The sequence below is a fragment of the Sphaerodactylus townsendi genome, linkage group LG01 (genome assembly GCF_021028975.2).
Source record: "Sphaerodactylus townsendi isolate TG3544 linkage group LG01, MPM_Stown_v2.3, whole genome shotgun sequence".
Taxonomy (NCBI): Eukaryota; Metazoa; Chordata; class Lepidosauria; order Squamata; family Sphaerodactylidae; genus Sphaerodactylus; species Sphaerodactylus townsendi.
In genome coordinates, this window is record NC_059425.1 from 25,562,023 (window position 1) to 25,589,055 (window position 27,033).

The window sequence follows — 27,033 nt, forward strand, 5'->3', positions numbered from 1 at the left end:
CTCACCTCTTTCCCGAGCTCTCCCTTCAAACTCAGGGGAGAGCAAGCAGGCAGATGGCACAGCGGAGCGGGGGCAAAGGAGCGTGATTGGCCAGCTGTGCCCCTTCCTCCAGCAGCAAACTCCAGCGATCAGTGCGGCACACTGGGCTGCAGCGGATCCCTCCCCAGGGGCGGCAGGCCAGCTGGAAGGCAACCAGAGCAGCTCTTGTGCTGCTGGCTTGGCTGGGGGAGGTGTGTGAGGTGGGGCCTGGCATGGCTGAAGGCAACAGTGATGCTAGGTGAGCTGGGTGGAGGCTGCTGGGCGCGGAGCAGAGCTATGCCACTGGGTGACGGCCTGGCAAGGAACACCCTTCTGCCAGCTGCTGGGGATGTGGATGGAGGAGGGCAGAGGCTGGGATGCGTTGAGCTAAACACACCCTGGAATGGTAAAGTAGGCAGACGGGAGAGGAAGCGCCTGCCTATTGCACTCCTTTTGTTATCCCTGCCTGGGAAGTGGAGAGGGTGCAATTTCACTGCTTGCCCCAAGCGCCATTTTTTGTAGATGCATCCCTGCCTGTAACAAGCCTTTTTCCCACTGAGGGGACACACACAGTTTCCTAATATTTTGGGGATCTCTAGAACAATAACCTTCCTCTTAGTTTCCAGGTGCTCTGGTGAGTATATAGGCCATGTGTTTGCTGCTGTGAGTTTTATGGTGCACAAGGAGATTATTGATATCACTGAGGCTGTATTGATATGTAAACAACTAAGCAGATTTATTTGTGTACAGGTTGGTTTTAAAAGAACAACACAGCAGCACAGGTGCTCCAGACAAAGTAGAAACCTGGTTGAGGCACAAAAATTGTAACTGGTTGTGACTTCAGGGAGTAGTTAAACTTTTCTAAAGTGCTTCCAGGCACAAACAGACTTTTACTGACTAGCCACTAGGTTGGATCCTCTCTCACACGCAGGATTCCACCCACACCAGCTTGCTCTTTCCCCAGAGTGAGACTAAATTGTGCAAGGTCGGCAGATCACTAGAGACAGGCCTAACTAACAAGCACCCGCCACTCTTCTCTTTTTCCTGAACCAGACCTGAGCTGTCACTGCTTTCTCCCTGAGGCAGAACTCAACTGCTTCTTCCCCTGGGTTCTCTCCAACCTCTAATCCGCCTTCTCAAGGGTGTTTGGATGTTGGAGCAGCACTTCTATGGGCTCACATGAATGGCTGATTTTCCCTTCAAGGGAAGGACAGCCTCCTATCTGTCACAGTCCCTAATTTGGAAGGCTTTAAAAGTGGAATGGACAAATTATTGGATGATGGCTATCAATGGCTACTAGTCATGATGGATATCTACTATCTCTAGTATCAGAAGGAGTATGCCTCCTTAGAAGAGTTTCTGGGGAGCACAGGTAGGATAATGCTGTTGCAGTCTTCCTGTTTGTGGACTCCTTGGAGGTAGCTGGTTGGCTGCTGTGTGAACAGAATGCTGGACTAGACGGCCTTTTAGCCTGATCCAGCATGACTTTTCTTCTTATCTGGTAAAGAAAATGTATCACACCCAATAACCGGGGAGTAAAATGCCACAGTTTAATATCAATCTCCATGTTAAATAGCATTTTCTTTCCACGTTTGGTTTTCTGAGACAATAAATTCCAACTTACAGCAATTAAAAACCACAAAGAGATTAGCAGCCTGGGAAAGCAGCTGCTTGGCACTGACCTGATCAGGATTGTGGTTGGCCGCATAAGCCCAGATAGCTGGCTGTATGTTTCTACTGGCTCAAGCAACAGCAACAAAAAAAACAGAAAGCCGCCTCACCACCAAAGACCTCACGTGAATCTCAACACAATAGGGCTTCACTCAGCCCCACCCACACAGCCCTTGGGCATACACACCAGCATGTTTCTCTTTCCAAGCAGCCAACCCCCAACCTGGTTGCAGTACTGTAGCAGTCATTCAACCCACATATACCCATTAGGACAACTTGTGGATCTTCAAGCAAAATGCAGCCCATCCAACCCGCCCCCAATCCCCATTCTAATTGCCTAGCTGGGGCTCCAAAGACAGGGAGCCTAGCCCCAGTGGGCCACAATACACCTGTGAGGAGGGGCTGGTTGGGCACAGTGAGATATATGTGTGCGGACCTACGTTAGGGAAACATTTGTGTGTAAAATAAAGTGCTGTCCAGTTGCAGCTGACCTATGGCAACCCAGTAGGGTTTTCAAGACAAGAGACCATCAGAGGTGGTTTACCACTTCCTGCTTCTGGCTTTCCATGGAGGTCTCTGAATAAGACAAACCCTGCTTAGCTTCTGAGATCTGCTGAGATCAGGCTAGCCTGGGCCGTCCAGGTGGCGGCAGGGGAACATCTATGCTACAAAAATGTAAACGCTCCTGAAACCGGCTCAGCCGTTTCACTGTCCCTCTCCATACTTTCATGAAAGGGCACACATTTTTAGAGATCCCCAGCCCCTCCAGAGTGCTTGGTTGAAAGCCACAATAGGCTAACAGGCTCAGAAACTGATCTATAGCATACAAGTTGCCCACACTACGTGGACCATGTGTTGAATGTTCTCAGCCAGTTCTCTCCCCCCCCCCAATCCATCTACACTTTAGAGGCACCTATTCCTCCTGCTTAGATATTTGGCAAGCATATTGCTCAATCTCTCTCTCTCACCCCCACACATATATACAACCACCCACACCATCTCCTGCTGCCACAATCATCCAGTTTGCCCATCCTGGGCCTGATTTATTCATGCATTCACACATCTAGCCTCAAAACAACGTGCTTCCTGTCTCCAATTTAAAGAGAACAGGTCAGAATTCAAAGTGCCCTGAAAGACTTTAATGTAAAGCTCGAGTGCTAATCACGTGACGCCCTGTTTCACCCTTGGCAAATGATTGTCTTCACTCTGGAGGCTAGACTAGGTCATGTTGCCTACACATGATTAGACAGCTTCTAAAGGTTAAATGGGGGACAACCTCTAAGGATTAAGAAGGGGAAAAGGGGACGAGGAAGCGTTCAAGCAGGCACATGGTGTCAGCTGAGAGAGACCACTACACTCTTCAGACAGACTAGTGGTCAAATTATTGCGAACATCTCAGGAGATGCTGGCCCAAATCAGGGAAGAGGGTTCTCCCATCCTAGTGCACAGCAGGATCTCAGGAAGACTCAAGCAAATAATGTATGGGAGCCCAGACAGTGTTATGTCCAGTGTATATGGCAGCAGTGGAGAGAGGCAGGGAAGGGCTCGAAAGCCTTCCACACACGTGTACACCCCTCCATTCCAGTGGGTTCCCACAGCAATCAGCAGACCTGGGTCCCAGCCAGCCCGCCATCTTCGTGATAGTCCAGCACAAGGCCAGGCACCTCCAAGAGACACAAAGCTTTGGAGAAGGCACTCAGTAGCTGCTTTCGTGGCCCGTCAAGATGTAGAGGTTGCTGTGCGCCATGGGATTGTCTGTGGGCGTGCTCGCCAGGATTATGTCTCTGCCAGGGATGAAAAGAGGCCGGAGGAACAATGAGCAGCACAGTCACTTAAAGGGAAAGGAAAGGCAGATATTTGTCTGACTGATGGCCAGAGGGAACATCCAGAGGGAATGTGCAAGTGGCAGCTACCCACAGTTAGGGTCCTCAGCACAAACCCAGGGCTTAGGGAGCATCCTGGGAAATAAAAATAACTTCGCTTCCCGCATACAAACTGTGCACTGGATGCTTAATGGAGAGAGCACAGCAAAAAGCCTTACCTATGGGTTCCTAAGACCTGGAACACTCGGGACTCGTCCGTTACCTCCTGCGTCACCTGTTACGGAATGAACAAACAGGTTAGCCGGAAATCCTTGTTCCTGATGCTCTGTCCACCTAAACAGCTACTCTAGTTCAAGCCCACTTGTTAAACACCCTTTAACTCTTGGACCCGTTCTTGAGAGAGGAATCCAGGGAAGGAAGAGGCAAACTATGGACTGTTCTTTAAAAATGACTCTTTGTACCGCTTCTTCTCCATATTAAATGATGCAGAGTACTGCTCTCTGTAATAGGCCAAGAGGGATCTCTGTATTAGAAAACAAAACAGCAAGATTTCCGTGATATTTTTTTCAGAATTCCACTTGGTATGAGCATATGATCCACCTTGTTGGAATATATGGGGGAAGCTGGCTTGTGAAACAGAATGCTGGACTAGATGGACCTCTAATCTGAACCGGAAGGGCACCTCTCATGCACCTCAAGGAAACAATACCTAGATAAGACACACCCATTCAGAATTACTTCTTCCTAATGCTGTTGGACTAACATTTCCCCCTGTAATGTTAGGTGGAAAGACTCTCTCATCATTAAAACAGTCTGGTGCCAACAGACACCTATACCCCACCTCATCTTCACTTACCTCACCAGACTCCAGGCTTCGGCCTTGCATGCCATGTTTCCAGAAGGCCAAAACACTATCTTGAAGGCACACTGTATCAAAGCAAAGAGGGAAGGAAATATCAGGCAAAATGTAGAATCATCGTTGTTTTGTTTTTTTAAAACAAACTTGTTCTCAACCTTAAGCTCAAAAAGAGTCCTCTAACCTAAGATGCTAACATCATACTTTGGTCACATCATGAGAAGACAAGGCTAACTGGAAAAGACAATAACACTAGGAAAAGCTTTTAAAAGTATGAATGTATATTTGAGGCCTAGAAGCATGCTAATTTCATTGTTTCGTTTTTATTGGTTAGTGTTATTTTTAGTCCTTTTTGTAAGCCCCCTCAAAAATCTTTTATTGCCTTTGATCCATCAGAAAAGTTCCATGCATGCAGCTGGCAGGAGGATTTTCACTGATTTCTCTTCTAAGGCAGACCTCCTCCATCCCCCTCACACTGTTACTAGAGTCCTTTTGGAAGCATAGGAAGCATCATTTTGGACTGCAGCAGGAAAGAGGAAGGGAGGTCATGCTCCACAGATGAAAATCCCGTCCATCTGTGGAAACCTTTCAGTAGTTCCAAGCTATTGCGAACACAGAATAAGTAAGTGAAAATAAATTGGCTGTTGTAGATTTTCCAGGCTTTGTGGCTATGGTCTCATATTTTTTGCTTCTAATGTTTCTCCCGTATCTATGGCTGGCATCTTCAGATACAGGTGAATTAGTTAGGAGCAAAAACTACCAGACCATGGCCACACAGCTCAAAAAACCCACAACAGCCAGTTGATTCCAGCCATGGAAGTCTTTGACAATATGTATTAAAAATAAATTATAAGTAAGTATGGGGCAGGCGGGAATGCAGTGATCCACGAAGAACCAGGAAGTCAGAGGGGCCAACCTCAGTGCAGTTAAGTTGACACTGCTTAGAGCAAATGTCCCCAGGCTGCAGCCATTTAGCCACATTGGGGGTGGGGGGGGTGGGGGTGGAAAAGCCGAAGCAAATGGAGTGGTCTTCCAAGAGAAGCTCTGCACTGCTTACACACACAAGCCTCTGGAGAGAGATGCAGGGCACAGGACAGGCAAGGGGCAGGAGGGAGAATGTGGGGGGGGGGGGGGGGTACTTTCTACTGCTTGCCCTGGGCACTATTTTTTATAGATATGCCCCTGGCTTAGAGAGGGAAAGAACAACTTAAGTAGCCAGACCTCGAAAGATGCCCAAAGAACCCCTCCATCTTTATCATGAGGACCGCCCCCCCCAATACACACACACACCACCAATCCAACATACCAATGGTCTCAATAGGGAAGTTGAAGGTAAGTTCAGGAGCAAGGCCTCCCCGAGGGGCACCACGTAGGTTCACTACCCGCAAGCAGCCTAAAACAAGAACAACAAAGTTGACTAATCAAGATACTGTGATCCAGGGAAGGCCGTCAGGCTGGCAGAGAAGAAAGGAGGAGGACTGGGTCTAAGTGAAATAGAACTTACGCTCAAAACAGACAAGGACAGTGTCTCGGTCCATCTGAGTGACGTGATTGGCCATGACAAGGGGCCGGCCTGCAACAAGGCAAGAGAAGGGTTAAGGGGTTTTGGAGGTATTGAATCTGACTTTCCGCAGACCCCTGAAACTTGCAGGTCTACACCCGCAGCATCTTGGGGGGGGCCCCAAGAATTCTTGCACAATTTTGTGATTGACCACACATAAACAAGGGGTCCCTGTTGCTCCTCAGACACCTGACTGTTCCCTGGCCCTCCTCTCTGAATCCCTGACCATCTCACCTCCACCAGATGCAGCACATTTCTGATCCAGAACAAGGCAGCCCTTCGCAGAGTTCAGAACATCGGAGTGTTCGTATAGATTAAGCTGAACCCATTGTTCAGTTGCTAATTCTGGGTTTGGAGATTTGGCGGTGGAGGCTGGAGAGGCACCTCAGCTGGGTATAATGCCACAGAGCCCATCCTCCGAAGTAGCCATTTTCTTCAGGGGAACTAATCTCTGCTACCTGGAGAACAATTGCAGTCCCACATCTCCAGGCTCCACTGGAAAGCAAGCAACCCTCAACCCCTGGGTCAGGCAGTGAACCAAGTCTCCCTGTAGCCTAGCAAACATGTTGGTTCTCGTGACTTCATTTTTATAATCCTAATTTCTTTTTCTTTAAAAAAAAACCCTTTATATGACTATATCCCATATGTCCCTACTCGGCCTCTGCGCTCAGCAGAGGCCAATTTGCTGGCTGGCCTCCACACGGACCAGGGCCTTCACGGCCCTGGCCCCGGCCTGGTGGAACACTCTTCCTCCGGCTGTCCGGGCCCTGCGGGACCTTGGTGAATTCCGCAGGGCCTGTAAGATTGAGTTGTTCCACTGGGCCTTTGGAGTAACCAGCCATTGATGGTGCCCCATTCCCCTCCTGTTCTCGTTTCAGTTTACATCTTTTACTGATGGAGCCAGCAGTCTTCCCATTAGGGAGGGTTTTAAAATTGGTTTGCTGGGCCCCCGATTTAGATTTTAAACTTTGTACTAACCGCTGTTTTTAATGGGGATTTAGTAATCTATTTATATTGGAATCTAATTGTTTAGTTTTTGATTGTGTTTAATTGTATTATGATTTAACTTTGTTATACACTGCCCAGAGCCCTTCGGGGACAGGGCGGTATATAAAACTAAACAATAAATAAATAAAAATAAATATAAATGTTTAAGTGCTGTCAAGTCGCTCGCCGTTGCCTGCCTCTGCGCAGCAATCCTGGACTTCCTTGGTGGTCTCCCATCCAAGTACTAACTCACCAGGGCTGACCCCTGCTTAGCTTCTCAGATCAGACTAGCCACTTAGCACACTTTCGGTAGCAGATTTTAAAAGACTGCCCTAGTCCTGCCTTACCAGAAGGGCTTGAGGTGCTGAGGCCGGTGCTGAGAGAAAGCGTGCTGAAATGCAACTCTGCACCTGGCTGGTCGCTGCCGGTGACCCCCAAGCATACCTGCGGGTACTCTTCCGTCTCTACCACCAGCAGCTCAAACAAGGTCAAGGGAGCTGGCAGTACCACAGGGACGTGCTGGGGGAAGAAAGAAATGCAAAGGGTGTGGCTACAAAGACATCCTGTTCCGGGGCACTGCCAGAACTTCAGGAACACTCTGAAGGAAAGGAGTGCTCCATCTGGCCCCCCTCCATCTGGCCACACACATACCTTCAGTAGCATGAACTTCTGCAAGGGCTCGTACCACTGCAGGAGGGCAAGGCTGGTGGGAAGAGCAGCACACAGAAACGTGCTCCCGGAGTAGGGATTACGGACTGCAACAGAAACAGCAGTGTCAGTCTCATAACTGCTAACATGGCATTCAGGTTGAAGGCAAAGAAAACAGTGGGCAGGCATAGCAAATACTGAAGAGCAGCCCCAAAAGGTGCAACTGGTGGTAGAAAGTGCCATCAAGCTGAAGTTGACTTGCAGCAACCTCACACGAGGTTTTCAAGGCAAAAGATGTTCAGAGGTGGTTTGCCAATTGCCTACCTCTGTGCAGCAATCCTGGTGGTCTCCCATCCAAGTACAAACCAGCCCCCACCCTATTTAGCCCATGAGAGTTTGCTCATCTACCCCACCCAGAAGATGATTACCAAAACAGCATAGAGATTTTCCCCTTTACAAAATATTTCTTTTCATTAAAACAAGTTCTTCTGTGGTGTCTTTTTGGTTTCACTTTTGCCTCAGTCATTCTGCCTTGCCAAGATTCTATTTTCCTTGCCTATGTATTCTCTGAACACATGAGCGTACCAAACTGAGAATACTATAAATGAAAAGGACCCTAAAACAATGTATGTGAAAATCCCCAGTCTATTCTTAGAATCTTCCATCATACAACATCCTCACATCCATCGCTAAATATTCTAAACTGTGATGATCAATTATGAGTTCCTACATCTGAGATTCATTCGTTGTCAAACAACCATCTCGTTAATTTTGATGAAGAAATCAGTTGTTCACACGACAATCATGACACAGTGTAAGAATACAACTGCAGTTTCTTAATTATTTAAAATATGAAGAAATTTAATATTATTAATGGCTCTATTGAACATGCAAAATTTATACCCAGGGGAAGGAAAGAATATTAACTCAAGACTATTAAGTCTGAAAGAGGATTCTAAGGATTCAAAATGAGTCTTGAGCCCAGGGAACTGTCAAATTGTTATTAAGAGAAAATAATTAGGCTGGATTGGAAGGTTTACCAACTAATGCTTTTTGACGGCTGGAGAGAAAACAAGGAATGCCATGCCCCGCCCACTGTGTAAGAGGGGCGGCTGGGAACCGGCTAGCATGCAAGCCCCTCAAGCTTCAGAGAAATTGACAGAATGCCAAGTTACACAAGAGCGGTACTGTGTTCATCTGCATTCTGAGTGTTAAAATTCTTTTCTTAATTGGTCAGCCTAAGCTGAGCCAGGGGAATAAACGATACCCAGACTGCCCCAAGACATCAGAGGAATCCTGGAGAACAGGACTCGGTTGCTAGCTGGTCATTCTATTATGCATTTAGCTAAAGATAAATTTGCAGGCCTCCCATGAAAAATAACATGGAAATGAAAATGGTCTCCTACTAATATCAGAAGAGCAAACTGCTGTTGAAAGAATGTGCAGGGCTGAGTCAAAGAAATTGGCAATCATAGGACAAGAATACCTCTCTAATTTGTGCTGGTGTGGGCTAAGAAGATTTGAGTTAGACAGTAAAACTGAACTACAGTAAAAGTAGTTCAGCAGTGAGATCAGCTACCTAGGGAGGTGGTGAATTCCCCCTCACTGGCAATCTTCAAGCAGCAACTGGACAAACGCTTATCAGGGATGCTCTAGGCCCGTGGTGGCAAACCTATGGCATTCCGATGTCCATGGACTACAATTCCCATCAGCCCCTGCCAGCATGGCCAATTGGCCATGCTGGCAGGGGCTGATGGGAATTGTAGTCCGTGAACATCTGGAGTGCCATAGGTTCACCACCACTGCCTAGGCTGATCCTACATTGAACAGGTGGTTGGACTGGATGACCTGTATGGCTCCTTCCAACTCTATATGAGTTCAAGACTCCACAGATCTGTTTCTGTGGCTGCTATGAGATTATTTTCATTATTAGGTTTGACCTAATTTCTTTCAAGGATGGCACACTTTGTTCTCTCTCCTTCCATTTTATCCTCACAACAACTCCATGAAGTAAGTTTGACAGACAATGACTGGCCCCATGAGTTTCATGGCAAGTAGGGATTTAAACTTGGGTCTCCCAGGTCTTATGCCAAAAATTCTGACCACCACACCTTACTGAAAAGGTGGGTGTCGGATGGAAAGTCTTCTTGTCAGAACAGCAGACAGGCACTCACCCACACAACACTTCAAGCAGCCTTTGGTATCTGCTATCTTGGCTGATAGTGCAAACTTCCTGCCAGGAAACAAAAAAGTTTTAGATTGGAGGATGGAGGGAAATTGTGTCTGTGTAAAGCACCATCAAGATGCAGCCTACTTATGGCGGCCCCATAGGTTTTTCAAGTCAAGATGCTAACAGAGCGGGTTTGCCATTGTCTTTCTCTGCACAGTGACCCTGGAATTCCTTGGTGGTCTCCCATTCAGAAAGTAACCAAGGTTGACCCCTGTTTAGCTTCTGAGACATGGTGAAATCAGGCTAGCTGGGACCATCCAGGTCGGGGCAGAGGTGAAATGGTGACAACAAATGGGCCAAAATAGGATCTGGAGCTCCCCCATTGTTATGCCTTCTGTCCCTCTTCCCCCCATTCTCGCTCAATGGAATTTAAGCATAAGAACCCAATCTCCCGTGCCAGGTCTGGTTCTCTAGCGAAGAGAAACACGGCAAAGCACCGTCTCAGCACTGAAATACGCAAAATATTGAGACACGTGCACACATTTGAGCATGTGCAGAGAGTCTCCCCCTGCGGAGTAAACAGATCTGGAACTACCACTGGAAGCTTTGATATGATATGATTTTCCATGGCCCCAACCACCATGATATGATTTTCCATGGCCCCAACCACCAATCCAGCGCTATCTTCCCTGCCACCTTCGACCAAGGCACTGGCAGTGAAATAATAATGTCAATCCTGTAACAAGCTTCTAGTCCTTCACAGTTCCAAAAAATGTAGACCCTCCTCCCATGGTTATTTCAGGAGATTCAGCAGCCTTCCGGGGCGGGGGGGCCTCTATCCTTCCCATGTCTCCCTCTATACATTCCACTTAGATCCTTCTCCTTTTTACTTCCTGAAATGGCTGCCAAAAAGTAGTTGAAAGGAAAAGGTGTACCTTAATGTTATGATCATTTCATAGGGTAATAGTGTTGTCTGCAATAAACAGCTAAGTTCTAGGCCAGGAGAACCCGGGATATCAACAAGATCTTGCGGGGTATGAGCTGTTCATCCTTGAATCAGGTGAAGGGAGCTTTGACAGCTTATACCCCAAAATCTTGTTGGTATCCCAGCCCAACTGGACTAGAATCTAGTTTGCTATTAAGATTGCCCCTGCTCTCCAACAGTATTACTGCCTCCCTTTCTCTAATGGGATACTAGCCCCCTCCCCTTAAGGGAAGCGTGGTCCCACCCTCACCTCTCCCCACCTGGGGATGATTCGCTCGGTCAGCCGATTGGTAGCGATGGAAAGAGGAACCTGCCGCTTCTGTAGCTGACAGCGTTGCTCAAAGAGACCCAGAAGGTTGTGGGAGGAGATCTGGGAAGACTTCCCTGCAAAGCAAAAAGGAGAAAGATTTGGCCAAATTGCACAGTAGTCAACAGGTGGAAGAGATGGGTGCCACATTTTACAGAGCTCCTTCCCCCTTGTCCAGCTCCTATATAAACCTGTCGCAGACTTCCCCACAAGTTCTGCAGAATTCTGTCATAATACCCTGTCTCCTCCTATCCCAAATCCACCAAACCAGATTTCAACATATGAAGCTGCTGTCTGCAGGGTTTTGAGCCCATGATGATCAACCCAGATTGGTCACAGTGCTCCAAGTCTCAGGCTCAAAGGTTTTTCTCCCTGCCCTACTATCAGAGATTTTTTTTTCATCTGGTGATACTGGGAACTGAACCCGGGAACCTTTGGCATGCAAAGCACATGCTCTGTCAGTGAGCGCTCAACTAAACCCTGAGGAACTTGCCAAATTATCCCTTGTCTAGGTTCTGGGAGCTGCCATAGTTGATTATAGATTTTGTTTTGTCCTCTGTTCTATTGGGCACCTAGGTCTGACTGGCCACTATTTAGAATCAGGAACCAATCCCCTCCCACATGGCTTGGCTCACTTACATGAGCTGTCTGAAGCCAGATCTTTGTGAGGTGCCTCAAATATTTTATCAAGAAACAGGGCAGAAATACTTCAAATAAATTTGCTCAAGTAGTGCCTTGTGCATGGTCCAGGGGCAGTCTAAGTGGTGTTGAATTAGTGGGTAGATGATAGTGGCTTGTACCCAATGCCATCCTTAAATTGTGGCTTCAAGCAGCCTCAGTTTGCCTTGGGGACATATAGGGAAGGGAAGTTATCACAAATCTGGGTGTCTATGCTACTACCCAAACCCTGCCTTCTCTCTCCTAGGCCTAAGGGATGGACTTGATGGCCCTTGGGGTCTCTTCCAACTCTATGATTCTAAGTCTAATTGGTGGAAGTTTCAGCCTCTCAGGACCCCATGAAGGTGTTCTTCCAGGAGTCGAGTGGCAGAGAACCTGCTACCAGCCAGAAAGGATCCCTCACCCAAGGAAGGTGGGTTGGACCCTGGAAGGGCTTTGTACAATAGGGACACGTGAGGAAGCCATTTTTGGAGTCTTTCTCATTTTTCTTGCTGATTCCTTCATGTGTTAAAGTTGCCCTGCTTGTTGAAAAAGTATCCTGTTCAAGCTGTTGCTCACAAGTACTTTTATTTCCCACTGTTCAGTAAGGCAGTTTTAAACTGTCTGAGTTCTCACACCTCAAGCTCAACCATTCACCAGTACAGGGGTGTTGTTTGGAAGTGCAAAGGGAGGGAGGAAACTGTGGACCTTCCCTAGTTTGAACACCACCACCACCACCCCGCAAAAAAAAACCAGAGTGGTGGCAGCCAGGCAAGGCCCTTGCCAGCTCAGAGCTGAAGGGGGCAGGAGGGAGAAGGGGGAGTTCGGGGTCAGAGGGCTCCTGGGAGGGGATGCCCATGTTAGACAACCCTCCCATGTGGTCTCCTCATACCTGAGATGGGGGATTAATCTCCACTATGCTTCCTATTTCATTTTCATTATTTTTCCCCCTATTTCAAGGGGGAAAAATATAACAGGGGAACCCCTTTCAGTTAGCAGAACCAAGAGGATGTTGAAACATCTGCCTCCCCTTTCTTCCTCGCACGGCACTGAGGCAAAGTGAGGCTGCACAAGCCTGCAATTTGTATTTCATATACAGACGCTTAAGTTCTAAATCTGCTTTCTGATACTTCCCAACCCCATCACCTGCAGTCCAAAATCTGCAAGTTGATCTTTCTACCTACTAACAAGTGAAAAGGCAGGGCGGGGGTCGTGGTTAGCTCTGCCTCCAAGAACTCACCAGCTAAGGTCAGTAGCACGCTATTCATACAGTAGAGCCAAGAACACCTGTGTGGAAGAAGCTAGGGAGAAGGAAGAGAGACAGGCATCTATCAATTGCAGAACAACTTTTTTATTTTCCCTGTGCAAAATGTAATGGGGTAATATAAGACAGCCCAAAGTTAAATGTGATAGCCCTAACTGAGTTTGATAAGGCTCATAACCCTAAATGATAATATACATTACATTTATTTTATTTGGAATCTTTTTACCTTGCCTTACTTCCTCAGACTCAAGGTGCCTAACACACCACCAAACTGCACAGACCCCCCCAAAATTAACAATTCAATTAATATGATTCTTTTAAATGAGCCGATTTCCTGATTAAAAGGCACTGAGAATTAAAATGCATACAACCAAATCCGCCAACACAATAATCTGCTCTCGCGGTGATCGTTTGTGGCTCCCTTCAGATGCAGATCCACGGAGGCTGGTATCAATGCCCCAAACCAAGTCTCCCCTCACTACCTTCCAGGTTAAGGCCTCATTCGTTTTTCCTCTGCCCACACATGAAGCTGCCTTATGCTGACTCGTGCCATGGGTCCATCAAAGTCAGTGCTGTCTTTGTAGTCTTTGCAGTGCTGAGTAGTCAGTACTCAGACTAGCAGTGGCTCTCCAGGGTCTCTGGCTGAGGTCTTTCCTATCACCCAATACCTGGCTCTTAACTGGAGATGCCAGGGACCTTCTGCATGCCAAGCAAACACTTTGCCACTGAACCACAGCCCCTCCCCATGCAAAAGTACTGGAAGACTAGTAGCCAGAGGCGTAGCTGAGCCAGAGTACGCCCAGTGCGCATTCTGTGTTTTCCGCCCCCCTCCCGCAGCACCCATCCCCCGCCCCGCCCCCCTTACTTTAGTTCAGCCTGGAAAAGCGGCCTGTTCCCTTCAGGCTGAAAACAGCCTGGTGGGAACTACACTTCCCATGAGACCCTGGGGCTTGCAAGGTCTCCTGGGAAGTATAGTTCTTGCCAGGTTTTTTTCAGCTTGAAGGGAACAGTCTGCTTCTCCAGCCTGCACTGTTTCATGAAGGTAAGTGTGTATGGGGGCGGGGCGGGGGGGGCATCGCGAGGAGGGATTTTCCATCCCCTCCAAGTGCACCCCCCTGGTAGCTTTGCCTCTGCTAATAGCATCAACCGCTTGTCCAAGTCTCCAAACCTTTTCCATAGTATCTTCATGAAGCTCATGCAGGTTGAGGGTGTAGATGCCTTCCTCAGCTCCCACCACCAAATAGAGATCTGTGAGGGGCAAGAGGAAGAAAGTCAGATCACAGATTACAAAGGAATTACAGTCAGATCACAGATTACACAGGGATTACAGAGGTGGCAAGGGAGGAGAGGGAGCTGGTTGTACCTCGTGTTTCCGGGTGGATCCACGTCGTAGCTGAATTGATCTTCAGCGGGCAGCCATTAAACACCTTGGAGAAGCAGGCTCCCATCTAGGAGAGGAGAGCACAAGCATAGGTAGGCAGTGGTGGGTTCAGCAGTCAAGCAGTCAAATGAGCAGCATTCTGGGATCCTGCCTCATTGGTATTTCTTCTACTGCTCTCAACGAAAACCTTCTGCCGCAGCTCTCCCCCAATTCACCAAAGTAGCTTCCTCCCCACCGCCCAATGAACGCTGCCAAAAGAGGCTTTCCTGTGAATGGAACTTACGTGGACTTTGGGGGTGGGAGGCAGCCCATGACAAATTAACCTCTGCAGAGAACAAAGAAGAGAAACAGTCAACCAGGAATATGTGGGAAAGATCACATTACTTTGAAAGGACAGGGCACTGGCTGCCCCTCACCCTTGGCCCTCCTTTTAACCAGGATGACTTTCTTCCGCTGGGGAAAGGAGACCTCTCAATGAAAGGGAGGAGAAGGAGGGGGGGCGAAGAGGAGGAGGAAGAAGAAGAAGAGTTTGGATTTATATCCCACTCCTGTAAGAAGACTCAAGGTGGCTTACAAGCTCCTTTCCCTTCCTCTCCCCACAACAGACACCTTGTGAGGTAGGTGGGGCTGAGAGAGTTCAGAGAGAACTCAGACTAGGCCAAGGTCACCCAGCAGGAATGTAGGAGTGCGGAAACACATCTGGTTCACCAGATAAGCCTCTGCCACTCAGGTGGAGGAGTGAGGAATCAAACCCGGTTCCCCAGATTAGAATCCACCTGCTCTTAACCAGTGATGAAGGGAGGGGGAACTGCACCTGGGGCATAATCTGCCCGCCCCCACCCACCCCAGCCCTACCACCCCATATGACTGCAATGGTGCTGCCCAGGACAAGCCGTCCCGGATGTCCCCATTGCAGCTACGCACCTGCTCTTAACCACCACACCATGCTGGCTCTCCACTAGAGTACATCCTCACTCCCACAGCCAGGGCAATAATCTTGCTGGTCCTACCTCCCAATTTCATTCTTCTTTTGCACTTCACTATACCTCATTCACTTCCAATATTGTGTGTTTTTTTCTTTTCATTTAGTATTATTATAGGAGGGAAGGGGGACTAGATCTGGATTTCTTCTTTATCTTTCTATGTATGTGTTATTTAGATGTGTAAAATAAATAAAAATTCCCAACTGCAAACTTCCCATATTTCAGCGCAGGATCAAGGAGTCCAATCCCCCTGCCCCAGGTCACCCTGCTAACATTATGCTGTGATGCCCAGATCCTGGGAGGGGCCTTAATGATCTTTCTCCTCCGGTTTCCCATCTGTGTTTCAGACTCTTTGCTTGGAGTTTTAAAAGGAGGAATCCCCTCCCTTCCACTTACAGTGGCCTCTTCTTTCCTCTTCATGGTAGCCCACTCTGTGGATAGAAGTGAATCCGCAGGTTTCGGCGAGCCAGACGCCACAGAATCTGGAGCATTGTTCAACTCTGTTCGATCTGTAGACACAGAGACAGGCCGTCAAAAAATACAGCAGTCAAGCTGGAGCAGTGTTCCAGGATTCTGCCTATGGATTTTTTCCATATCCTGCCCACCAAAAAGGAATTCCAAGAGACTCAGGACAGAACATGTGCTTAGCATGTGTGAAGTTGTGTAAAAACATACATTACTTGAACAGGGGAGCCACTATGGAAATGCATTTACTACACTGCACTTGAACATGTATTTTACTGTCTAGGTCTGAGCTCTGGGCAAGTCCACTCTGCTAGACTGCATTGCGCTGACTAGTCGGTGCTTGTAGTCATAGACCCACCTTCACGTCCCATTTCCCAGAATAGCTTTTCAAAGGGATTTTCCTTTTTTTAAGAAAACCAGTGCAGAACAAACATTTACATGAATATTTTTTAAAAAGTGAATAGCCCAGTCTGCAAAGTAGGAAAAGGAATAAAACAGCAAGGTGAACAGCAGTGGTTAAATTGCGAATGAAGACTTTCGGTTGTGGTGCAGGGAGTGGGGAGGATTTTCTCATCTTTTTTGAATTGGGAAAACAGACCTGGATTGCAAGGAGTATGGGTTTCTGCTGAAACCCACATACAGCAGAAGCCAGCTCTGCACAGCACTAACTGGCCAGATCAGGTGCCATCAATGCCCCCCTCCAATCCTAATTCCCCACAACACTGTTTACACACTTTTAAAACAGATTTTCCTTCTAAAAGCACAAGCCAACCAAAAAAAAAAAAGAAGAGGAGAAAGAGTTCGGATTTATATCCCACCTTTCCCTCCTGCAAAGAGACTCAAGGTGGCCTAAAAGCTCCTTTCCCTTCCTCTCCCCACAACAGACACCTTGTGAGGTAGGTGGGGCTGAGAGAGTTCCGAAGAACTGTGACTAGCCCAAGGTCACCCAGCAGGAACGTAGGAGTGCAGAAACACATCTGGTTCATCAGATAAGCCTCCGCCACTCAAGTAGAGGAGTGCGGAATCAAACCCAATTCTCCAGGTTAGAATCCACCTGCTCTTAACCACTACACCACGCTGGCAACAAATAGGCTCATACTCAATTGGTATACTGCTCTCCAAAGGAGAAGAGTCTTACCCTGTTTCCCAGAACCCATGACTCCTTGAAAAGACAAAGATGTGTTCTATGCCTATCTCATATGGGATGAGGCATTAAACCTGGCACATTCTCCCCACAGCCCACTCCTTTCTGTTACCTGGCAGGGTCTGATTTCTGTGACATTCCAAGTCTGAGCATTCAAGTCCCTCTTCGTGTTCCCAGGGGGCCTTATATGCCAACTCCAAGTTGAGAAAGTCCCAGAAAGGCCCTCTCTTGATGGTGCCTGTGTCACCCTCATCCATACCACTGGGCTTCTGTTCCTCCTGGACCTGCTCCAGGAACAAAAAAGATGACTTCAGAGGAAGGTTTGGTTAAAGGAGGGGATGGAATTAAGATAGCTGTAACGTACCTGCTGTGAGGGACATGCTGGGCGAATTGTTAAGCTCCTGCATGTGAAAAATAAAATAACAACAAAAAAGACATCTGAAGGTACATATTTAACGCTTCAGTTCAAATCCACATGCTGCTCTCCTTGGGCCAGTGACTCTCTCTCAGCCTGATCTACCTTACAGGGCTGTTGTGGGGATTAAACTGGGGAAGGAAGAGAACCACATGACCCTTCTGAGATCCTTGGAGGAGGCTGGAGCAAAAATGGGGTGTTAAAATAAATCTGTGTTCATGCCTGAGCTCAATCATGGAATAGACAAAAGCAATCTGGTGCATGTGCCTTTCCCCGATCAACACAAGCAACCATATTTTGTCACGAGGACTCTGAAAGGAAGTGTTCCAGGCCCTCGACTTTCATTTTAGGATCCTCCTCCTCCCTCTCCTCTCGATCAGCCAAAACTCATTAAAAGCCACAAAAGGACCTATTACCTTGGAAGGCCTTTCTAAGCAGAGAACATCTATGGTGATGTTTGTTGCCCCCATTAAAAAGGAGCAAGGAAAATAAAACCCCTCATGCCCCCCTCCTTCACCTCAGCTTACCTTTCCTCAAGTGCTTCTTCCACAGATTGAAGGAGACTCCTGGGGGAGAAGACAAGACCGTGCAGAAGTATTAGCGAACCCGTCCCCTACTCAGGAAGCCTGGTTCCGCCCTCCGCCCCCACCAGGCACGCTCACTTGGATCCATTACATTCCGTCGCCTTCCTAGTGGCTAGCCCCCTTTCTTTGGAAGAGTCCCTGTGTCTCTAATCACTAAGAGTGTTGAAAAAAGAAGCAGCTTTCCGCCTGAGGGACAAGCTGCAATGGCAGAATTTGAGCAAGTTGTGCTGCTTGTGCAAGACAGGAAACAGAAGGCAGCTTCCCTGTCCACAGCTGTGGATTAAGGAAAAGGTGAGCCCTCCCCCAACCTTCCAAGGCTTCTCCCACCCCCGCCCCGCCACCAGTTCCTTACTCTCCATCTCCTAACAGCATCCAGTTCTCCTCTTCCTCCTCCTTCTGAAAACAAACAAGACACGTCACAAATAGTTTTAAAATCCAGAACAAAATGACGCTGTCCCCAGCCAGCATCCCCGTCCCTCATCTGGAACGACTAAATCGATACACACACACTTACCAGACTGCACCAAGGTTCAGTTTCTTTCCTCAGCAAGGGACCAAATTTGACCTGATTAACTATAAAAGAAGAAAAGGGTCAGCCATCCACTCAAAAACATGTATATGAGCAACTGCTAAAACTCTCATGTGAAGGACAACTGCAACGTTCTCTAAAATGGAACCACAGTGGTTCAGTTTTTCAAGAGAAGAAGAAGAGTTTGGATTTATATCCCCCCTTTCTCTCCTGCAGGAGACTCAAAGGGGCTTACAAGCTCCTTGCCCTTCCCCCCTCACAACGAACACCCTGTGAGGTGAGTGGGGGCTGAGAGAGCTCCGAGAAGCTGTGACTAGCCCAAGGTCACCCATCTGGCGTGTGTGGGAGTGTACAGGCGAATCTGAATTCCCCAGATAAGCCTCCACAGCTCAGGTGGCAGAGCTGGGAATCAAACCCAGTTCCTCCAGATTAGATACACGAGCTCTTAACCTCCTACGCCACTGCTGCTCCCAGTCCTGGCTTCTGCCCTACTATCTCCACAGAAAACTTTGATCTACTAGAAGAAAAGTTGGTTTTTATACCCCACTTTTCTCAACTCATAGTGGCTTACAATTACCGCCTCTTCCTCTCCCCACAACAGACACCTTGAGAGAGTTCGGAGAGAACTGTGATTAGCCCAAAGTCACCCAGCAGGCTTCATGTGGAGAGGCAAGGAAACAAATCCAGTTCACCAGATTAGAGTCTGCTAATGTTAATCACTACACCACACAAGTTTCCTCTGGAGACTGCTGTTTTTATCTGGAAGGGCTCAAGTGCCTTAAATAGAGGCAGGAGCACAGGTGTGTATCCACCATACATTACAGAGGAGACAAGGGAGACAAAGTCAGGAGATACCAGAGACCGGGGGTGATGGTGTTGATAGAGCAGGACAACATGGTTAATGCTGGAAATGACCATGCAGGTGAGGAAGTTAACATGGTGGGAGAACTCACGTTGGATCTCTGCGAGGGTGCCTTCAACTTGCCCTTGCTGCCGATGTGAGCGGATTTTGTCAGGAAATATTTCATAAGCCTGAATGGACAATATTTTTTTAACACGCACGCATGCAGGAACAGCCTTGCAAAATATCAGACTAAAGGCTCACCAGGACTGTCTTCCTCTTAGTAGCACTGGCAAGCAGCGCTAGACAACAGGCAGTAATCCCTACTCCAGGGGTGGCCAACCTATGGCCCTCCAGATGTTCATGGACTACAATTCCCATCAGCCCCACCAGCATGGCCAATTGGGAATTGTAGTCCATAAACTTCTGGAGTGCCATAGGTTGACCACCCCTGCCCTACTCTCTCTCCCCCCTTTATCTAGGGGACATACAAGTTGCCCAGTCTCTAAAACAAGGAATAGGACAAAAGTGAAAGTGTCAGCAATATTGTATCCATCTTGATTGATGCACTTTAACTCTAAGCACAAACATGTCTCTGTACTGGGGGGGAGGTAAAGTTTTTGGGATGCTTGGGGGTTAGTACCACAAGATGTACAGAGGTTTTGGACTCAGTATTCCTTCCCCAAACCATATAAAGAAAACATGATTGACTAATCCTACCACAACAAAAAGGCTCTTGAGATACTTAATTATGAATCTCTACAATTTCTGACTAGTCTACAAATGCATCAAATTCAAGGCACAAATTAGGTTTCTCAGCCCCAGAACACAGAACTTGCTTCTCGTCCTACTGTGGGCTGGCAGACAGACTGAAGAGTTCCTTGCTCAAGATAGATCCCATCCATAATGGCCAAAGAGAAACACACACAGAACGAAGGCACAATATCCAAACCTTTATGTTTATGTTGAAACTAAAGGCCCGTCAACTTGGCGCCCTTGAGAAATGTGCAAGGGCATGAAGACAGCAGTCTTTCCCTGTTGGTTCCTGGCACCTGACATGTGCTGCACCATGTATGCTGCCTCTGTACATGAAGGTTCTATTTAGGTAACCCCCCACCAATAAACCAGAAAATTCCAAGAATTTGTCCCAGCTTAATTTTTAAAAAATACCTACTTTTATGGGCCACAACTTGTAGTAGCGAATGTATTTTGCAGAAGTCAAATACGCATTGTGTTTAAAAAACACACATTTCTTCTGCCTGTTCTGAACCTAACAAATACCAACACTCGCCTCTCCCGACCTCCTCTTTGAAGACTGTACCTCAAAATCTCCATCATCCAAGGGAGCAGTTGCCAAGTCGGGATTTGTGGCTTTGTCCAGCAACTCAATGGCTAACAGGCGGGCGAGAGGCTGGCAGACGAAAGGATGCTGGTGGACAAAAAGACAGTGTTAGCAGAGAAGAGGCTGAAGGACCCCACCCAGTGGTGGGATTCAGCAGGTTCGCACCACTTCGGCAGAGCTGGTTGTTAAAATGGTGTTTGTAAACAATCAATTGTTAAATTATTTGAATCCCACCTCTGACACCCCACCCCCAAAAGAGACCTGCCTCTTTGTAACCCTCAAGTCTCCCTCCCACAACCACAACAGCCATTTTGTAATTCTCTCTTAGCCTCAACTCTGCCACAAGCAAGATGATATCTTACGTTTTACTGACAAAATACTTTTTAAAAAACCCAGCTGTTGTAGGTGAACAACGGATATGCTTAAGTGCAACAATGTTTTCTGTCCCAACAGAGATATGCTTTAAAATACTCAAATTATTTTAACTTGCTTATTATAATTGATCTGTACTACTAATCTGATTTCCATTCATTTGGACAGAAATCCCACACTTTCTAGAACATAGGTGTCAAACTCGTGGCCCTCCAGATGTTATGGACTACAGTTCCCATCATCCTCTGCCAGCATGATGCTGGCAGGGGATGATGGGAACTGTAGTCCATAACATCTGGAGGGCCATGAGTTTGACACCTGTGTTCTAGAAGGGTATTTAAATATTTATCTTGGAGGACACTTTAAACGTGAGGTCTGGGGGGGTGGATTTGTCCCCTTGAGAGGGCTTATCAGCCTGTGAGCCAACTGAGACAAATCCCCCCCCCCCCGATCCTGGTGAGCCTGCTGCGAGGTCACTAGCTGAGGCAGCCAGCCACCCCCACCCCCAGAACTGATCTGTACAGGATAGCCTGCTGGGGACTCACCAGCTGAGGTGACCCAGCCAAACCAAGTCACATCTATATCATATCTAGCCTCATAACAAATGAGTTTAACACCCCCGTTTTAAAGATTTCTTCCATCTCCCCCCTGTTCTGGCCACCCTCATGAAATGAGGTCTTTTATTTAGTCACCTGCAGGAGCTTCTCTGCCATGGGACGTTTCTTGGGGTTCTTGGTCAGGGCCAGTTTGAGGAAGTGATGAAAATCTGCAGACCTGCAAGAGACACAAGGGAGAGGAAAAATCAGATGAGAGCTGCCCATTTGTTATTTTATTTATTTAAACATTTATAGGCCTACTTTTCTCCTAGATAACTGGGGCCATTTGTAAAAAGGCCCATGAAAGGGCTGAAAGGGACAGAAAACTGGTAGCTAAGTTCTACTATTTTGAAGATAGATCTTAGCTCTGCTTCCACCCTGGATTAGAAGAACAGTTATTATTACTTAGATTTTTATACCGCCCTGTCCCCGAGGGGCTCCTAGTTTGTTTTTATACCCCACTTTTCTATGGAGTTTCAAAGCAACTTTCAATCACCTTTCCTCCCCCTGCCCACAACAAACACCATGTGATGCAGGTGGGACTGAGAGAGTTCTGAGACTAGCCGAATGTCAGCCAGCAGGCTTCATGTGGAGGAGCAGGAAAACAAATCCAGTTCACCCGATAAAGAGTCCACCGCTTGTGCAGAGGAGTGGGTTGTCAAACCCAGTTTTCCAGAATAGAGTTTGTTGTTCTTAACCACTACAGAATGCTGGCTCTGCAAGGCAGAGTTTCCACACAAACATCTTTGCATGCAGCCACTCTGCCATTTTCCTCTTCCAGGTGGAGTGAAGGACATTTTTCCTTTGCTTTGGCTGAAAGGAGAAAGCCCCAGGAGCGTCACACGTCAAGATCTGAAGGAATGCATTATCCTGTTGGAGTCCTCTCCAAAGCAGGGGAAAGCTGTATTCCACTCAGGGGAAAATTGTGCTGTGAAAGCAACCTGAAGAAGGTCAGGAGTGGTGGCTGTATTTGTACTTACCAGCATGCCTTCTCTTTTAGCTTGGGGGGTTGGAAGCTGCTTTTTGACAACATCATCAATGCCCTAAAAGAAAAGGGGAAATATTATCACTGCACTGGTTAACTAATGGCCACAAGAATACTGCCACCATTTTAAAATGCAGTGATCGCCTGATCCTAATCTCGTTTCCCTTCCCTGCGCTTTTTGAAGTACCTGTTTCAGCACTTGAAAAAGTACAGGGGGAAACAAGAATGCCGTGCTGTGAGGTCGATGAGGATCAGGTCCTCCCAGCATTTTAAAATGTCTTTAAAATGTCAGTGATGTCTTTGTAGCGGTCACAAGGACACGGTCACAGTTAGCTTGGCCCTACATTGAAACAGAAAAGCAACAGTCCTTATCTCATTGACACTAAATAATTTGCTCAGCAGGCGTGGCCTGTGGTGACCCTGTGTTTGTTTGATGTCACTAGAGCCATTTTCAACACTCAAACTCCATTCTGAGAGCTGGCAAAACTTGCCTAGTCAGACTCTGAGTGAGGATGTGTCATTTCCTGTTGTTTGATCCTACCACCCACCAGTACCCAGTGTGGAATGTATTGTTTTGTCTACTCAGCCTCCACAGGATTCCCAATAGAAATGCTAACAAACCTAATGTCTAACAAAGGTGTGATTCAAGTATGGTTGCAAGACAGCACTCATCACTTTCCCTAAGTGAGCAAGGGACCTAGAGGCAGAGAGGGATGATCTTGCCATCAAAGGTATAAAAAGGGGACAAAAAGTCCCATCTAAGCCTGGAGATAGCAAGATGCATGACCACTGCAGCACCACCCTGATGCCTCCAACAGGGCTTTCTGGCAGTGCGGGAGCCCCCAAAAGGCCTGAATTTCCCCCGCTGTCGAAAAGCTCTATAGGATTCAAAAGACTTACACCACCAATAGGGTGGTGTAGGTCCAAGGGGCAGGGCACCACACTCCTGGCCATCAATCCCAGGAGGGAGGCAACTAACATCGGTTTCACCCCTGGGAACACCCCAGCCCACTCCTCCACCACACTGGAATCTGAGCAGGACACCAGCATAGTCCCACCACAGTCCAGACTTCTGGGTTCTGCAGCAGTGGGGCTGAAGGACAGGTAGCTGCCAGCGTGTCTCGCCCTCCACTGGAAAGGGCAAACACACTGGCATGAGGCTGCGACGCTCACCTTTTGGTTCCCCTTTTGGATGGGGCTGAGAAGCATTCATCTCTGTCCCTTCTTGCATTTTCTGCCCCTGATACGTGCATGAAGGACACTGCTTGGCTGGAGCGCCTCCAAGCAGAGGCTGACCCAGATACCATCCTGGACTTTGTGAAAGGGCCCAAGGAAACCAGCAGATCTGAGCCTTCTGTGCAAATAGTGAAGGGACCTTCCTGTGCAGTTCCTCATTTTACTATTCCTGCCTGCTTCTTCTCCAGCCAACCATTGAAGACCTGCCTCACAAGCCCTGCTCTTTGCCCCAACCTGCAGAGGTGGTCCACGTGATAACTGGAGACAGGGCATTTTCAGTGGTAGCCCTTTGCCTTTGGAATGCTCGCCTGTTTTATCGTTTCTGTAGGTGCCTGGACAAAACATTGTTTCTCACTCAATACTTTTAAGGAGTTGTTTTGTTTTTGTTGGTGGTGTTTTGGTTTTGTTGCAGCTTTTATAGCCTCCTTGTTGTTGGCAAACCATTTCAGCTGTGCTGTTTCTGTGCCCATGGTTAGTTTTTAGCACTGATCATATAATTTGCTAGTTTTGTGGCCCTGTTTTTACTTGTGAGCTGCCTTGAAAAGGTGTTTGGAAAGGCAGTATATAAATCCCCTAAATAAACAAAACCCTAATATTTATTTATTTGTTTGTTTGTTTATTTGTTTGTTTATTAATTAATTATTAGTTGGATTTTTATACTGCCCTATCCCCAAGGGGCTCTGGGCGGTGTACAACATAAAATCTTGGTACAATTATAAAAAGCAACTGTGTTATAAATTATAAATTAAAAGTGGAAAAATTCAACTTGTCGTACCTGAAAAGACCAACCATACAATTTTTGCAAGTCAAAGTTCACTTCATCACATACAAAGAGGATGAAGATCCATGCCCGAAGGACCCCTTTACCCCCCAAACCAGCTAGTTTTGAGTAGGTTGTGATTTTACCTCATGGGATGCAGGTCAAAAAGGGGGGGCTGGAGCTCAGCCAGTTCAATCGCTGTGATGCCGAGGGCCCAGATGTCGCACAAGTGGTTGTAGCCACCCTTCTTTTCCACTGCAGCTACTTCTGGCGCCATCCTAGGATAGGGAAATAGCCAGTCAATGTGGGGGAAAGAAGGGAAACACCACAGGCAGATATACAGCCCGGCCAAACTTCACAGAAAATGCTGTCCCCCACCACCTCAGTTCTCGCTTTTGCCAAATTGTCACAACTCTTTCACTGCCAGTTCTTCCTGTGGCGAGACCTTCAAAGCATCTCTTGCTGGGTGAGTTTCCTTTGAAAGAGTACACTCAGTGCACATTTGTGTCACAAACTCTAACATGTCTAAACAATCACAGATCCTAAACACTGGATTCAGGAAGTGACAATTGTATAAAGATGCCAGAGAACTATGACAGGAAGTTTAGGGAAGTTTTTGGCCTGTGATGTTTAGGGTCAAGACAGGCATATCATGAACAGAGAATTCACAATGGGCCTCTCTGCCACAGCTGAAATGGTCTTCCTTTCACCTTCATAAAACAAATTGTATTATATACTACAATCCCCTTACAGGATGTACATCCATCTGTTCATTTGTTGCTCTGTTATAATCAGAATAATAAAAAAAACACTTCTTGGCATAAAAGAAACATTTTTGGTGATGTCACAGACACCAGCCAATCAGCAAGATACAGAGTTGGCTTTAGCGGCACAATTGCAGATTAGTATTTTTTTAAGAAGAGGAGTTTGCATTTATACCCCACTTTTCTCTCCTGTAATGAGACCCAAGGTGGCTTACAAACTCCTTTCCCTTCCCCTCTCCACGACAGACACCTTGTGAGGTAGGTGGGGCTGAGAGAGTTCAGGGAGAACTGTGACTAGCCCAAGGTCACCCAGCAGGAACGCAGGAGTGTGGAAATACATCTGGTTCACCAGATAAGCCTCCACCACTCAGGTGGAGGAGTGGGGAATGAAACCCAGTTCTCCAGATTAGAATCCACCTGCTCTTAACCACTACACCATGCTGGTGATATATTTATGAAGGCCGCATCTGATTTGACCCCATTTCTCTACACATGTTATATCTGTCTTCACCTTCTCTAGACACTTATTCATTTTCAAAAGAAAAGAAATTATGGAAGCACATAGTGGAAATGTCAAGGCAGACTCTCAGCAGGTTCCCAACAGAAAGCTGGACTTTGACAAACTGCCTTCTTAAGATTATTTTTTTTATCCCGCCTTTCTCCTCAAAGGACCCCCAAAGTGACTTACATTGTTCTCCTCTCCTCTATTTTATCTTCACAACAACCCTGTGAGGTAGACTAGGTTGAGTGTGTAGGATTGACCCAAGGTCACCCAGTGAGTTTCCATAGTGTAAATCGGAGGTGTCCAACTCTGGCGCTTCAGATGTTCATGGACTGGCATGGCCAATTGGATGATGGGAGTTGAAGTCTATAAACATCTGAAGCACCAGAGTTGGACACTCCTGGTGTAAATGGATTCAAACCTAGGTCTCCCAGATACTAGTACAACACTCCTAACCACTACACCACACTGGCTTCTTTTTAGGGCAACATCCACCAAACTTTTTGCACACATTTAATTCATTGGTATATTTAATGTTCAAAAGTACTGTGACAGAGTTACAGTCACCATACGGGATGCAAAACAGAAACCAATTTACCAACACTCAGAATAATTTGTTTCAACAGCCATCTGAATGTAGCATAGAGACTTTTGGAGCATATGCTCCCAACATGGCATGTGTTTTTACTCCTCAGTGTGACGTGTTTGAAGACACAAGCTAGAGAGTATTCAACAACAACAACAACAAAAGGAGTGATGACTCATGGTATCCTGAAGTCATATAAATAGCTTTTTCTGATATAGCCTCAGGTTTGATCTTGGACCTTTCCTATGATGAAAGGGAGTTTTGCCCCTTTCCCCTTGTAGCCTCCTGCCTCACACAGTTATTAGACACAGAGGTTCCACAACTCAGGAATACCCTTTTGAAGAGTCAGAAAGAACTGCTTGGGGGACACAAGAAAGATCTGTCATCTACTCGTGGGATCCAGCCCCTTAACTTTACTACAAAATGTTACAAGCAAGAACTTACTAGAGCAACTGTTCAAGAAAGACTCTGGAATGCTAGGAACTTCAGATAAAAACAGTTTGCATAGTCTGTCAAAACAAGGTTGAAGGTAACAAAACAACGACACCATCAAGTTTCATAACACAGTGAGCAACAACACCTTGACCTCTGAGTCACTTTA

General features: G+C 47.0%; 1 protein-coding gene across 3 annotated transcripts in view; it reads right to left on the bottom strand.

The window, feature by feature from the left end:
• Positions 1-1,554: 1,554 nt before the first annotated feature.
• MAP4K2 (mitogen-activated protein kinase kinase kinase kinase 2) overlaps positions 1,555-27,033 on the bottom strand; it is a 53,997-nt gene continuing 28,518 nt past the window's right edge. For all 3 annotated transcript variants that reach the window (XM_048514464.1, XM_048514473.1, XM_048514483.1), the window contains 24 exons: positions 24,727-24,858; positions 22,580-22,642; positions 21,696-21,777; positions 20,611-20,718; positions 19,402-19,480; positions 18,434-18,492; positions 18,272-18,315; positions 17,863-17,901; positions 17,285-17,321; positions 17,033-17,204; positions 15,708-15,820; positions 14,612-14,653; positions 14,311-14,395; positions 14,116-14,195; positions 12,924-12,984; positions 10,980-11,103; positions 9,739-9,797; positions 7,568-7,671; positions 7,264-7,435; positions 5,873-5,941; positions 5,675-5,761; positions 4,369-4,439; positions 3,731-3,786; positions 1,555-3,473 (listed from right to left, as the gene is read on the bottom strand). In XM_048514464.1, coding sequence (XP_048370421.1) covers positions 3,386-3,473; positions 3,731-3,786; positions 4,369-4,439; positions 5,675-5,761; positions 5,873-5,941; positions 7,264-7,435; positions 7,568-7,671; positions 9,739-9,797; positions 10,980-11,103; positions 12,924-12,984; positions 14,116-14,195; positions 14,311-14,395; positions 14,612-14,653; positions 15,708-15,820; positions 17,033-17,204; positions 17,285-17,321; positions 17,863-17,901; positions 18,272-18,315; positions 18,434-18,492; positions 19,402-19,480; positions 20,611-20,718; positions 21,696-21,777; positions 22,580-22,642; positions 24,727-24,858 — 2,026 coding nt within the window. In that variant the 3' untranslated portion in view covers positions 1,555-3,385. The remainder of the gene's footprint in view (positions 3,474-3,730; positions 3,787-4,368; positions 4,440-5,674; positions 5,762-5,872; positions 5,942-7,263; positions 7,436-7,567; positions 7,672-9,738; positions 9,798-10,979; positions 11,104-12,923; positions 12,985-14,115; positions 14,196-14,310; positions 14,396-14,611; positions 14,654-15,707; positions 15,821-17,032; positions 17,205-17,284; positions 17,322-17,862; positions 17,902-18,271; positions 18,316-18,433; positions 18,493-19,401; positions 19,481-20,610; positions 20,719-21,695; positions 21,778-22,579; positions 22,643-24,726; positions 24,859-27,033) is intronic.